Raw genomic sequence first — 13,215 nt, 5'->3', positions numbered from 1 at the left:
TCTCCATTTATGAGACAGACAGGTATATTGTATGATAATGTAATTCTTTGAAAACAAAGTTGTAAATCAGTAAGAAAATTAACACATTAATTTTATATTAAATATCACTCACCTTATGCCTATGTAAGGATAGACTAGTATCTACATATAATTTATGCATTCATGACATACCTAACTTTTTCTTACTTTTTCAATATTTCCAGGCTACATGGTTCATCTGTGAGATTTTTCAAATTGTTGCAAATCTCCAAAACATTTTCTGATATATTTATTGAAAAACATCTGTATATAAGTGGACCCACACAATTCAAACCTGTGTTGTTCAAGGGTCGATTGCACTTCTCTGGAGCTTCTGTGAAGTTAAAGCAGTTAAAGGGGAGATCTTTTTCACTTGTAACTTGGCAATTTGTCCATAACTATGATTGACTCTCAAGGGCCCTGGCAAAAGGGCACCTTAGTATTCCTGGGGGTGGGGGTTTGTGTTCCCGAGGAGAAAGCTGGACAGAGCACTTTTGAAGATACATCAGTGCAGTGCACAAGCACAGCAGCTCTTCTTCCTGGCCTCCATCAGGGTGCTTTGTTTGCTGTGAGAGGCAGACAGCTGTATCCAGGTGAGGCTCTGTCTTGGATATAGCCCATGACTCTAACTACAGATTCCAACCCTCTGCCTGAATCCAAGATGGACCAGGACAACAAGTTGAGTGGCTAACTGTGGGATGAGCTCTCTCTGTGCTAAGGGAGAGGAGTGGCAGAGAATGGAGTCCCAGCTTCCCATGGTGATAACCTGCTTGATAATACACACTTTATTGACTTCCTTTCCTTCCATTTCTCACTTCTCAACACTCCTAATATTTCATCCTGGGATCACCTCCCAGATAAGCTACTTGAAATCAGATCCATGTTTCCAGTTTGTTTCTGGGACATCCACACTAAGACAAGTCAGATTATTTGCTAAGACAATTCTTAAATAATTTCTCCATGTTATCATAGTAATTATGAAAGTGTGATATTGGTGCAGGGTACCACTGGGCCAATGAATAGGAAAAAAAGTCCAGAAGCACACCCGTTCATATATGGCCAGTTGTTCTATGACAAAGGTAGTACTATAGAGCAATGAGGAAAGAAGGATATTTTTAATAAATGGTACTGGTGACACCAAATATCCATATGGAAAAAAATGAAACACGAACCCTAACCTCATATCACTCACATATGGATTGTAGCTATAACTGTAAAAGTCAAAGCAATTAAACTTCCCAAAGTAACTTAAAAGAATATTTTCATGACCTCAGGTAGAGATTGATTCCTTAATGCCAGCAAATTCATCCATGAATATTTATTGAGTACCTGCTATGTAACAGGCACTCTTTCAAGTGATCGAAATATATCAGTGAACAAAACAGAAAAATGCTTTTGTGGAGCTTACATGCTAGCTGGTATATTTTGGCATTACTTTGTAGGCATATCTGTCTAGATGCATACAGGATAGTTTATTTTTTATTGGAATTCAGAAATTTCATCTGAAATTAAGTATACATCTTTTATTTTATGAATGAGTGAGCATGTTGTATCTTAAGACAGGTTTTGGTCTTTTGGAAATTTTCTCCTAGTTATTTCCTTGATTGTTGATTTTACTCCATCTGCTCCATTCCCTCCTTCCTTTCCTTCTGGAGTGCCTGTATTTTCCCCTCCATGTCTCTTACTTTTTCTTGCCCAAGTCTGTATATTTGCTGAAAAAGCAAAGAACTGTGCATGGCCAACTCGAGAGATTCTCCTAGAATGTTGTGCAGAAAGACAAAGGATATTCTGTTTCTATTCAGTGATTTGGTTTTGTTGTTGTTATTGTTGCTGTGTTTTACACCTTAGGGATTAAGGGATTCAAGAAAATACTCCTATCTCTTCCCACTCTTGGTTAAGAACCAACCAAGATTTCCCCATAAAATTTGCACACTCTGTTTTATTGTTATTATTTCAAATAATTCTTATTTTCTTGCACATTGCTTTTATTCAGTAGCAATCTGTTCATGTTTTAACACAACAGGATTTTCTCAGCTCTCACTGATGGTATGGATTTTTTTTTTCTAAATTCTCCCAGTTCTGCCCTGTTTCCTGCTGGGCATTTGATCTGTTTTCTCATATTTGTTCCCTTTCTTCAAGCTCTGATATTTTCCACATTACTTGCTTCCTTTGTTTGCTCATGGTTATGAGAGATGATTTGATAAGTCACTGTTCTTAGCTGATGCAGGTTCTCATGGAGTTCTGCCTCCTTCTCAGTGAACATTAGATTGGGTGTCATCTTAAGAAGGTTATAAGGAACGGCACAGGTCAGCTGGCCAGCCCATACTCTTAAGTAAGGTAAGACCCATGGAGACATGAGGCAGAGCTCTTTCCACAGGGGCCAAATACTGGAGGCTCCGAAGTGAGGGTCTCTCAGCATGGTTTCATGAAAGCTTTCCTTCAAGGTAGGTTAGTTGCCTTCCACTTACTCTGTACAGACTCACAGGAATCCCAAATTTTAGAAACAACTTTTGCTTTCTTTTGTGTGACAGGATTGTAGATTCTTACTGAATTTTATTTTATTTGAATTTTTTGACACACAAAATTAGAATCGAAGATGTGTTGCCATATTCCCAGAACCCTCCTGAGTGCAATGTTGAATCTTTTCTTCTTCTTCTTTCTTTCTTTCTTTGGCTGCGTTGGGTCTTCGTTGCTGTGCGCGGGCTTTCTCTAGTTGCGGTGAGTGAAGCTACTCTTCGTTTGGGTGCGTGGGCTTGTCATTTCTCATTGCGGTGGCTTCTCTTGTTACGGAGCACAGGATCTAGGCACACGGGCTTTAGTAGTTGTGTCACGCAGGCTCAGTTGTTGTGGCTTGTGAGCTCTAGAGCGCAAGCTCAGTAGTCGTGGCGCACGGGCTTAGTTGCTCCACAGCATGTGGGATCTTCCCAGACCAGGGCTCAAACCTGTGTCCGCTGCATCAGCCGGCAGATTCTAAACCACTGCGCCACCAGGGAAGTCCTCGTGTTATTATTTTATAATGGGCTTCCTTTTTGCTACATAGCCTTGTATGGTCCCAAGATAGATAGATAGAAGTATCAGGTGCAATCCTAGCACTGAGGATACAGTGATGATCAAGATATTCCTTGCTATCACTTGAGTTTGAGTTGAACAGGCATAATAACAAAAGAAACAATCAGTAAAATAAAAAGACAACTTATGGAACAGGAAAAAATATTTGCAAATCATCTATCTGATGAGGAGTAATATCCAAAATATATAAGGAACTCATACAACTCAATAGCAAAAAACCAAAAACAATCCCATTAAAAAGAACTTGGGCAAAGGACTTAAAAGACATTTTTTCCCAAGAAAATATACAAATGGACAACAAGTAATGAAAAGGTGCTCAACATCATTAGTCATAAGGAGATGCAATGAGATTATACCTTACATCTATTGGGCTGGCTATTATCAAAAAGACAAGAGATCAGTGTTGACAGGATGTGAAGAAAAGAAACACTTGTGTACTGTTAGTGGAAATGTACATTAGTACAGCCACGATGGAAAACAGCATGGAGGTTTCTCAAAGATTAAAAAAGAAATAGAATTACCATATGATCCAGAAGTACCACTTCTGGGTATATATCTGAAGAAAATAAAATACTATCTCAAAAATATATCTGCACCGCCACACTCATAGCAGCATTATTTACAATAGCTAAGAAATGAAAACCACCTAAATGTCCACTGATGAATGAATAAAGCAAATGGACTTTCATTTCTATTCATTGGCCCAATTTTCTACCTTACACCAATATCACGCTTTCATAATTACTATAGCTTTATAATAAGTCTTGATATTTGATATAGCAAGTCTTCCCACATTGGTCCAATTCTTTAAGAGTGTTGTGGTTATTTTCAGCAATTTACATTTCACTATAAATTTTTAATTAAACTTATCAAGTTCTACAAAATGACCTGTTAGGATATTAATGAGATTGCATTGAATCTGTAGAAAAATTAGGGGAGATAATTAAATTCTTCAATTAAATTCTTAATATTATTGAGTTTTCCAATAAAAGAACATAGTTTATTCTTCCATTATTTAGATCTTCTTCAGTTTCTCTTAGGGATTCCTTCTGGTTTCCGTGTAGAAGTTTCTCTATATCCTTTACTGGATTTATTCTTAGATATATGACTTTTCTCTCCTATTGTAAATGCTGTTTTAATAAAACCATGTCTATTTTATAAAGAAATACAGTGGAATTTTGTATATTGACTTTGTAATCTCTTTGTACTTATTAATTCTAATTATTTATCAATGGATTCTTTTGGATTTTTATACATATTCAGTCACTAATCCACAAATAATGATTATATTCGGTTGGCCAAAAAGTTCGTTTGGGTTTTCCATAACAGTTTATGGAAAAACCCAAACGAACTTTTTGGCCAACTCAATATAATTCTTTTCTAACTCTCATGCTATATATTTCTTTTTCTTGCCTTAATACAAGTTATTAATGTAAAGAATCATTTCTAAAGCCATATTCTCTTTCATGAAGGCTGTCTGTGGCTTTGTATGGCCATGTCCATCAGTGTTTCCTAGCAAAAAACAAGGGAATTATTCATCTGCAAAAGGAATTTGGATACCCTTGGAAACAAGAGAACATTTTCTTACAGGAAAGATTTCCTTGTAGAAACAGTACCTACAGTGGAATCTAAGAATAGTTAATATGTAGAGGAGGGAAACAAAGAGGTTGACTATTCCAGACAAAGCAAGTGCTTGGAAGTGGGTGTAAGAAAAGAGAACTTTCATTTGAGGAACTGAAAGAATGCCAGTGTAGGACCATATTGAGGGACAGCTGGTGGGTCATGATATGGAGCTGGGGAATTATTATCAGCAAGTTCATATAACTGAGCATCTCCTATGCCAAGAATTTGAGTATATCCCTGGCCAGAAGTCTCCATTATTGGCTGGACCTTTTAACACTCTGTTTATGTTGAATGATTTTTTCCTTATTTCTTGTGAAAAATATTGAAACAAAAATATAGGGATATACTATTATTTTAAAAGTTCACCTTATGCAGTAAGATACTATTCTTGTGACTGTAACAAGTGAAAAAATGCTTGAAAAATTCCCATGAAAAATCTTCATTCAAAAATTGTGCCAACTTGGTGCTTGATGTTACTAATAAAAATTTAAGGGGACCGGCCCATTAGACATGACTCAATTGAAGTAACTGAATTGTGAGTTATGAGTGAACATCAATAAGAGGACCAATAATTTCTGTATTAAGAGTGAATGAAAGAAGTCTATGTAAACCTCCCCTATTAAACGTACACATCAGTGTCCATCCCCCGCTATAAAAATAGGAGGATATGATCTGTTTGGAACTATGAAGAATAATTAATCTCATAACGTTAAAGTCTTTAAGTGAAACAAAGGGAAAAAAAGTAAAGTGATTACATCAAGATTAGGACCCAGAATAGATCTTCCTAAGGAAGGTTGTTTAAACAGATATCTGAAAGCTAAGAATTAAGAAAAACAGGAAGTAAGATGAGTATTTTTACCATGGGGAAAAACATATGCGAAAGCTGAAGGGTGAGAGAAAGCATGGTACATTGAAGCAGGGGGATAATTTCAGTGTGCTTGCTACTTGGCATGCAAAAAGGGAGGTAGAATGGTTGAAGATAGGGTGGAAATGTGCACTGAGATTGCACAAGAAGGTTTAAGAATTGGGTTATGGAGTGTGAACTTCAACTTTTCATTCTAAAGTCAATGGGGAAATGCTATGAACTGATTTGTGTTTGGAAGATCACACTGGCCACAGTGTGGACAGTGAATTGGTAGGAAAGATCTTCAATGAGGCTGACCAGTGAACAAGTTATTCTGATGGTCTAGGCAAGAGATTATCTTGGTTAGGAGGCAAAGGGGATGGAGAAAAATAATCTGATTCATGAGATATCCAGGATGTAAATTAAAGAGAACTTGGTGACTGATTGGATGGGATCAGAGAGAGGTAAGAGAGAGGGAGAAGGCAGAGACGAAGGCTTCTAGGTTCCTGGCTGGGGCAACAGAGTCATTTCTGTGACAGGGAACAAAAAATACAGATTGGGGGCAGAGACTGTAGATCAGAGATAATGAACTTAGTTGGAGGCACTGAGTTTGAGGTACCTGAAGAATGCTTAAAGAGTGATGTCCAATAGACATTACCATGTCTGGAGTTCAGGATATTGGTTTTGCCTGTTTGGGTGATGCTATGGGAGCAATTACAATTTCTCATGGTCACTATATAGAGGGGGAAGGACAGAGGGTTTACCTGGGTCACAGCGTTGATGAACTCCACTAGGAATATGAGAAATAAAGGACAGGGAGCCTCTCTACTAACTCCATCCTGTTGACATTTACTTGTGTTTAAGCTCCAAAATACAAATTTAAAAACTCTCCTTAGAGCTATCAATTCTTCATGTATTGCCCATTTCACTCCTCTTCACGTACAAACTTCTCAAAATAGTGGTCTACATCCACTTTCTCCATTTCTTCCCAACTCACTCACTCCTCACTCTGCTGCATTCAGGACTCCACTCCTACCAACGCACCTCAACAGTTCTTCCCAAGGTAACCAGTGGCTTTTTATTTTCAGTCCTCATACTACTTGATCTCTAAGCAGCCTTCTGCACTGCTGTCCACTCTTCCCCCTCAATGTATTTTCTTCCTTTGGCTGTTGTAGCACTATCTCAACTGGATTTCCTTCTATTTCATTGGCTCTTCCAGTTGTTTTGAGCAATAATAATGAACACAGTCATTTACTGGAGAATTGCTAGTATCTCATTTTATTTTTCACATCAAACTGAGGCTAAGGATGGTATGTGATTGAGCCCAGATTTGGACATAAGTCTGTTTCCTGATAGAGCCCCACATTTAAACAACCATTCTACACTATCTCATTTGGGGGCGGGGGGCAGGAGAGCTATTATTAGCAGCCCGAGGGATAAAGAGTTGGCTTATTAGGGAGAGGGGTGTGAGCTAAGGAGCAGCCGTAGTGCAGTGGCAGGAGCTCATATTCAAGGTAAGTTAAGTCCTTGGTTCATCAACCTCAGTCAGTGCCCAAGTAGCCACGAGGCTGCAATTCGCCTACATTACCATAAGGGGGCAGCATCAAGAAGCGAGAGGCAGTGCCTGAGCACAGGGCTGGATCCCCTAGGATAGTGCCTCTGAGAGTGAGCAGGCGTATTCACGTCTGTGTGCTTTTAGGTGTGCACCCACGCCTCCATTCCAGTAGCTCCTTTCTTCCAGTGCAGGTTATCCCTCACCTCCACTGCATTACCCTTACCTCTAGTCTCCTAAGGTGGCCTTAGACTAGTAACAGAATGCAGCCCCCCGGGGTAGGAGTCTGGGTTCAGATTTACTTGAGCACCTGAGCGGAGCGGTGCTCCCAGGGAGCCTGGCGTAGTGCACTGTTCATCATCCCTCACGCTCCCTAGGGCCCCCAGGGAAGCTATATAAGGGCAGCTGCCTGGGGCGGAAGCATTGTTGGTGAGTGTGCCAGGCTTAGCCCAGGGTGGGGAGGAAAGGGGAGGGGAGGGGAGATCACAGAGTGGTCTGTGTAGAGAAAGGAAATTGACCTTGGGGTGTTCTGTGCTCCCCAGGGAGGGTAGTGGAGGAAGGAGGTTGTGCTTGTGGATACCACAGAGCACTGGTGACAACACAGACTGATTTTCTTTTCATGTCTCAGCTGTATCTGGTTTCCATGTCACAGCCCAGCCAAGCACAATCTGGGACTGACTCTCATGTGGGCCTTGAGAGATCCCAATGAAAGACTATATTCCGTTCTTTGCTGGGGGCTGGAAGTGACAGTCTTTCTTCACTCCTGTCTCCCTACCTCCCAGAAGACCAGAAAGCTTTTCCCAAATTTTTCTGATTAAAAAAAGAAAATCACCTGGAGAGAAAGGATTTATTGTTTTTTAAACCAGATTTCTGGGCCCTTTCCCGGGAAAACCTTATTCTCTGGGCCTGGAGTAGGACCTGGAGAGATAGTGTTTTCAATAACCACTTCAGATGATTCTATCAAGGAATTTTGAGAAACGGTACTCAGGCTGAAACACAAACCTATCTCTTGAAATCTAGGCTCAGACTCCCTGCTTCCCATCCTAAAATCAGATTAGAGTGAGTCTTAAAGGCAACCACAGACTGAACCTCAAACTCTGAACTCAGACAGACCCTAACCCTAACATGCACTAGAAAAGCTGGGATCTGGAAGGATCTGTGCAAGCCTGGCAGTTCTGTTGTGGAAGTAGCCAAGAGCAGTGTCTGTGGTCAGAAACATCAGCTCTGGAAATGAAGAGCTGTTGCACATGTGTTCTGAGTGGGCTTCATACACTGAGATTAATGGGACCCCCAAGGATGTATTAGAGCAGAAGGAGGCTGGAGTTCAGAATTACCAGAAGTACTTAGTCTTTGTTTGCTGCCCTCACTGTTTCAGTGTCCTTTCCTAATAAGTCCTTTCTCTCCTCTGAGCCATGACTGAGTGATTTCTCCTTTTCCGTTTCATAGACCCTGGACTTGGGATGCAGAAACCTTGATTCTTGATTCCTGCCATGGCCACACCAAATGGAACTCTGGTCTACCCAGCATGCTTCCTGCTGGTGGGCATCCCTGGCCTGGGGCCTGGGACCTAATGTCCACTTTTGGCTGGTTTTCCCACTGTGTTGGCCACTCTGGGCAACCTGGCCATTGTCCTCATCATCCGTGTGGAAAGGTGCCTTCATGAGCCCATGTACCTCTTCCTGGCTGTGCTTTCTAGCATTGACCTAGTCCTCTCCTCCATTACTATGCCCAAGATGGCCAGCCTCTTCCTGACGGGCCGAGTTCAACGTCTGTCTGGCCCAGCTGTTCCTTATCCATGCTCTGTCAGCCATGAGTCAGCTGTCCGGCTGGCCATGGCGTTTGACCACGTTGTGACCATCTGCCACCCACTGCGGCATGCTTCTGTGCTCCCAGGGCCTACGGTCACCACGGTCACCAAGATCTGACTAGCTGCCCTGACCAGAGGATTTGTATTCTTCTTCCCCCTGCCCTTCATCCTGAAGCAGTTGTCGTACTGTCAAACACACACTGTCACACACTTCTTCTGTCTGCCCCAAGATATTATGAAGCTGTCCTGTACTGACACCACGGTGTCATCATCCTCGCGGTCATGGACGTTGACTCTCTCTTCCCAGGCTTCTCCTGTATCCTCATTCTGAGGGCAGTGTTGGAGCTGTCCTCTCGGGGGGCAGCACTCAAGTCTTTCAACACCTGCATCTCCCATCTCTGTGCTGTGCTGGTCTTCTATGTGCCCCTCATCAGGCTCTCGGTGGTACACAGACTGGATGGCCCCACTTCCCTTCTCCGTGTGATTACGGCTAACATCTATCTATCTACTACTACCACCCATGGTTAACCCTATAGTCTATGGAGCCAAAACCAAGGAGATTCATTCACAGGGCCTCCATACGTTCTTACAGGACGGCAGGTGAGCAGGATAATCTCTTCAGTGTCCTCAGTCTCTACCAAAGATGGCAGGATTTGGGTCCTGCTGAACATCTTGGTGACTGGCACATCCAACCCACTGGGATGTCTGCTCCCAGTTACTTAAATAGACCTTGAATTTCTGTCTCCAGGAATGTGTCAATACAGAAGGACTTACGACAGTTTGGACAGGTTATCCTGGTGAATGGTCACCCTAGTCTCTCTGCTATGGTGGCCTTGCTGTATTCCTCTCTCCCAACTAGAAAATACACCCAGTACTGACATGAGAAGGCTGTAAATGACATACCTTAGGATTCATTCCAGTCTTGATATATGATTTTAATTATTTTGCTTCCATGTATCCATGTCAGTGAATCTGTGTTAGCTATAAAGCTTCTTTCTTGGACCCCAAAGTGGTTACACAGCCATTTTTAGGGGTTAATGAAGGTATTTGGGTGATAGTAATTGGAGGGAGGGAGACGGTAGCAAACGAAGAAACAGCTCACATGAAATGTTACTTTTCTGTATGCATGTGAGTGTATTTATGTGGAATCTGCCAATGTCAATGTCATCTATGTGGTTCTATTGGAGACTGTTTTTCCTAAAGGGTGATGTTTATCCTGGTTGTGGCTGTGAGCATGTGTGTTTATGTGACTATATGTATTTTTAGTGTGTGCGTGTCAGTACATAGAACATGTGCCAGTTGTGTTTTGGTCTGTGTGATAGTTGTGTCCTGGTGTGTATACACTTCATAAATAATGTCTCTGTACGTTTATTATGTTTATGTGGCCTCTGTTAGTTGGTATGTGATGTGCATCTATGTGAGAATGATGGACAATATCTTTATGTGTATCTGATGAGAATGCTGCCTCTTTTTTCCTTCATATCTGTAATACGTAAATGTACAATGTTACATATTCATAACAATGTGGAATATATAATATGCATGAGTGTGTGGAATGTGTAGTGTTGGGATGCCGTGCCTTTTGGCATGTGTGGTGTTTACCTTTGGGCGTATATCTGTTGTGCATCTTATTTGTGATATGAAATCCATTTGTGTAATATATATGTCTTTAGTCATATGTCAGTGGAATATAATGTCTGAAGGATATGTGAAAAAAAAGATATGTGTACAAGGGGGTGTATGTGTGTATGATTTGTTTGTGATTATTGTGTTTTAGGGAGTATTTCCTTTGTGCACTGGGTATGGATTATATGACACAAGATGGGTATAACTTCTGTGTTCCTGGGCACTGATTGAAGAATGTGTGTATATATCAGGATGGAGGTAGGAAATTGAAATAATTTCCATATTTGGGAGCCATGACTCAAAGAGGCCCAGTTTCTTGGCTTGGGCTCAGCCTGGGATTATGTTTCAGTCTCTGGGACTGATAGAAAAGCACAGTGGTTATCTTCTCAATAGGCAGACCATACCTTCTTCATCCTGACCACAAGGATTTCAGGTGCTTCTGTGACTTCTTCCCTTCTTTCCTCCCACCCTTCTGGAGGCACTGATCTCCCTAAATTGCTGGCCTTCAGTAGCAAATCACATATCTTCCCCTCTCCCTTGGCTTTCTTGCTAATCTACTAAACATGTTTAGGTGTCCTTGATAGTAGGGAGTTTCTTTTAATCCCTTTGGGGAATCAGTGAACGAGGATGGGGGTTGGGTGTGAAGGAGAGTAATAGCAGACATTGTGAAGACTCTGTCACCACCCCCCCAGGGGTCTCGCCCCCCCCCACGTAGACTCACTTAACTTCCAGCTCTTGAAATTTGTTAGGTCAAAAACGTTCACATCGAAGAATTATAGGTAGAGAACAATGTACGCTCATTTGAGGCAGAAGGAAGAACACTGAAGTACGACTTATAAGGTTAAAGTCCTGGAAATATCATAAAGTGACATACTGCATTACCTCTCTGGATTTTGTTTCCTCTTCCGTATAATGAGAAACTACAATAGCAGTGATGTTGCAAAGCTTAAACCCTATGAATGTTCTTTGTAGACTTCAAAGTGTTGTAAATATGCAAGAAATGATCATATTCATGGTTGTCTCACTGTACAGCTTTAGGAAACATTGTCCGCACCATGGTCCACGTGAATGGTGCTCCCGTATTGTGCGGTGCATCACCAGTTTTGCCACATGTGGCTGTCCTGACTTATTGTTATTAAAACAACTCTTTGTCTCTTAATAAAGTGGTTTCTCAAAGCTTCAGATAAGTTGACATTTATTTTCCTGTGCTGGTGTCTGATTTACAAATGATGTTCAAATTTACAAATGAAATTCAAAGACAGCACAACCTTGCCAAGAAATTCCTTTAGACATGGTAGATAACTGTATTAGGAAAAGAGACATTGTGGGGTTGGAATTAGATGCAATAGACATTAGGATCACTAGCTTTAATATTTGGGTAAGTTACTTAGCCTACTGCACCTCAGTAATTTTTGGAAACTCTAAGTGCTGTAAAAAGGAGATATAATGTAGCTCTGGTTGGGTGGTTGTGGGGATTAAATAGGATAATAGGTGTGAAAACACATGGAAAATAGAAAGTAATCAATACACATTGGTGGCAATGGTTTTAAAAATAAAACTGATAAAATGAGATATGTTTATTGCATTACAGGGAATTTTCAAAGCACAGCAGACTTCACCTTTCATAACAACCTGTTGTGTCAAGGCCAGGAGCTAGTCCCTTATCCAGGTTGCAGTATCACTGGCTTTAGATTAACTCATGGCCTTCTTTCTCAGGAGATCTTGGGAAATCTCTGTTCCTCCAGAATCTCTTTACTTGGATAACTGGGGGTGACTGGGGTAATTGTTGCTTGTTGGAAAAGTCGGCTAATTGCCAGACTAAATTAAGGACTTCCCCTAGGCTCCCGCAGAGTCTGTTTCCCTCTGTCATAAAACTTAAAGCTTTGCATTCCAACTGGATGTTTATCCCTCTGTCATAGAGCTTAAATAGTTTTATGATAGCTGTCTGTTTATCTTCCATCATAGAACTGAAATATCCATATACATAGTTGTCTGTCTCCCTTGAGGACAGCACTAGTTTTCTTTGTCTCTGGGGCCTGACATATAATGTGCTCAATGGCTCTTTGGCTGGGACCCCTTGGAGAGAAGGAGAGGGTGAGTGAGTTCCGGTTTACCTAAGATAAGTAAATTGACTTATCCCTCCCCAGCTCTCCCATTCCCCACCCCATCCATGCTCATCTCTTTTTCCTGTCTCTATAAATTATAGTCCTTAGTTTGACCTGTGCTACTTTATAAAGTCAACAAAGTACTTTCCCCACCCATTAATGATCAGTTATGATCTAAACCCAACATTATACTATAGATAATATTTGGTTAATTATTCCCCACTATGGAGGCAGGATCCTTCTGTAATCTCTACTCAACGCCCTGTGAATCTTGAAGTTTTCCAGTCTGGCTGGTGGAAACAGTCACTCTCCTTGGCCCTGTGTGAACACTGGGTGGTGGTGCTACCTCGCATCTTTCCAGGTGGCTCTGTCCCAGCTTTAGGTAGCTTGTTCACGTGCATGTGGGCTCAGTACTCAGCTGGAATCTTGCAGAGGGCCCTCTACATGTCTCTGGAGTTCTTTCTCTGTGTAAATCTCTCACCTCCAATACCTGGTCTTCAAACTCTAGCTAGCTGGAGCTTCCTGGACTCTCAGCTCCACGGCCCTAACTTAAGGTGTCCTCTGGATTCTG

General features: G+C 41.3%; 1 protein-coding gene across 1 annotated transcript; it reads left to right on the top strand.

Annotated features, from left to right (window-relative positions):
* Nucleotides 1-8,566: 8,566 nt before the first annotated feature.
* Nucleotides 8,567-9,517, top strand: OR51D1 (olfactory receptor family 51 subfamily D member 1). The gene is given in 7 exon segments (XM_027115713.1): nt 8,567-8,662; nt 8,664-8,706; nt 8,709-8,862; nt 8,864-8,913; nt 8,916-9,176; nt 9,179-9,411; nt 9,413-9,517. Coding segments are annotated over 7 exon segments (942 nt in total).
* The last annotated feature ends 3,698 nt before the right edge of the window (nt 9,518-13,215 follow it).

The sequence above is a fragment of the Aethalodelphis obliquidens genome, unplaced genomic scaffold (genome assembly GCF_003676395.1).
Source record: "Aethalodelphis obliquidens isolate GAN/ISIS:26980383/991018 unplaced genomic scaffold, ASM367639v1 scaffold14, whole genome shotgun sequence".
Taxonomy (NCBI): Eukaryota; Metazoa; Chordata; class Mammalia; order Artiodactyla; family Delphinidae; genus Aethalodelphis; species Aethalodelphis obliquidens.
The sequence above is the reverse complement of the archived record's forward strand: the minus strand, read 5'-3'. Positions and strand labels throughout refer to the sequence as shown.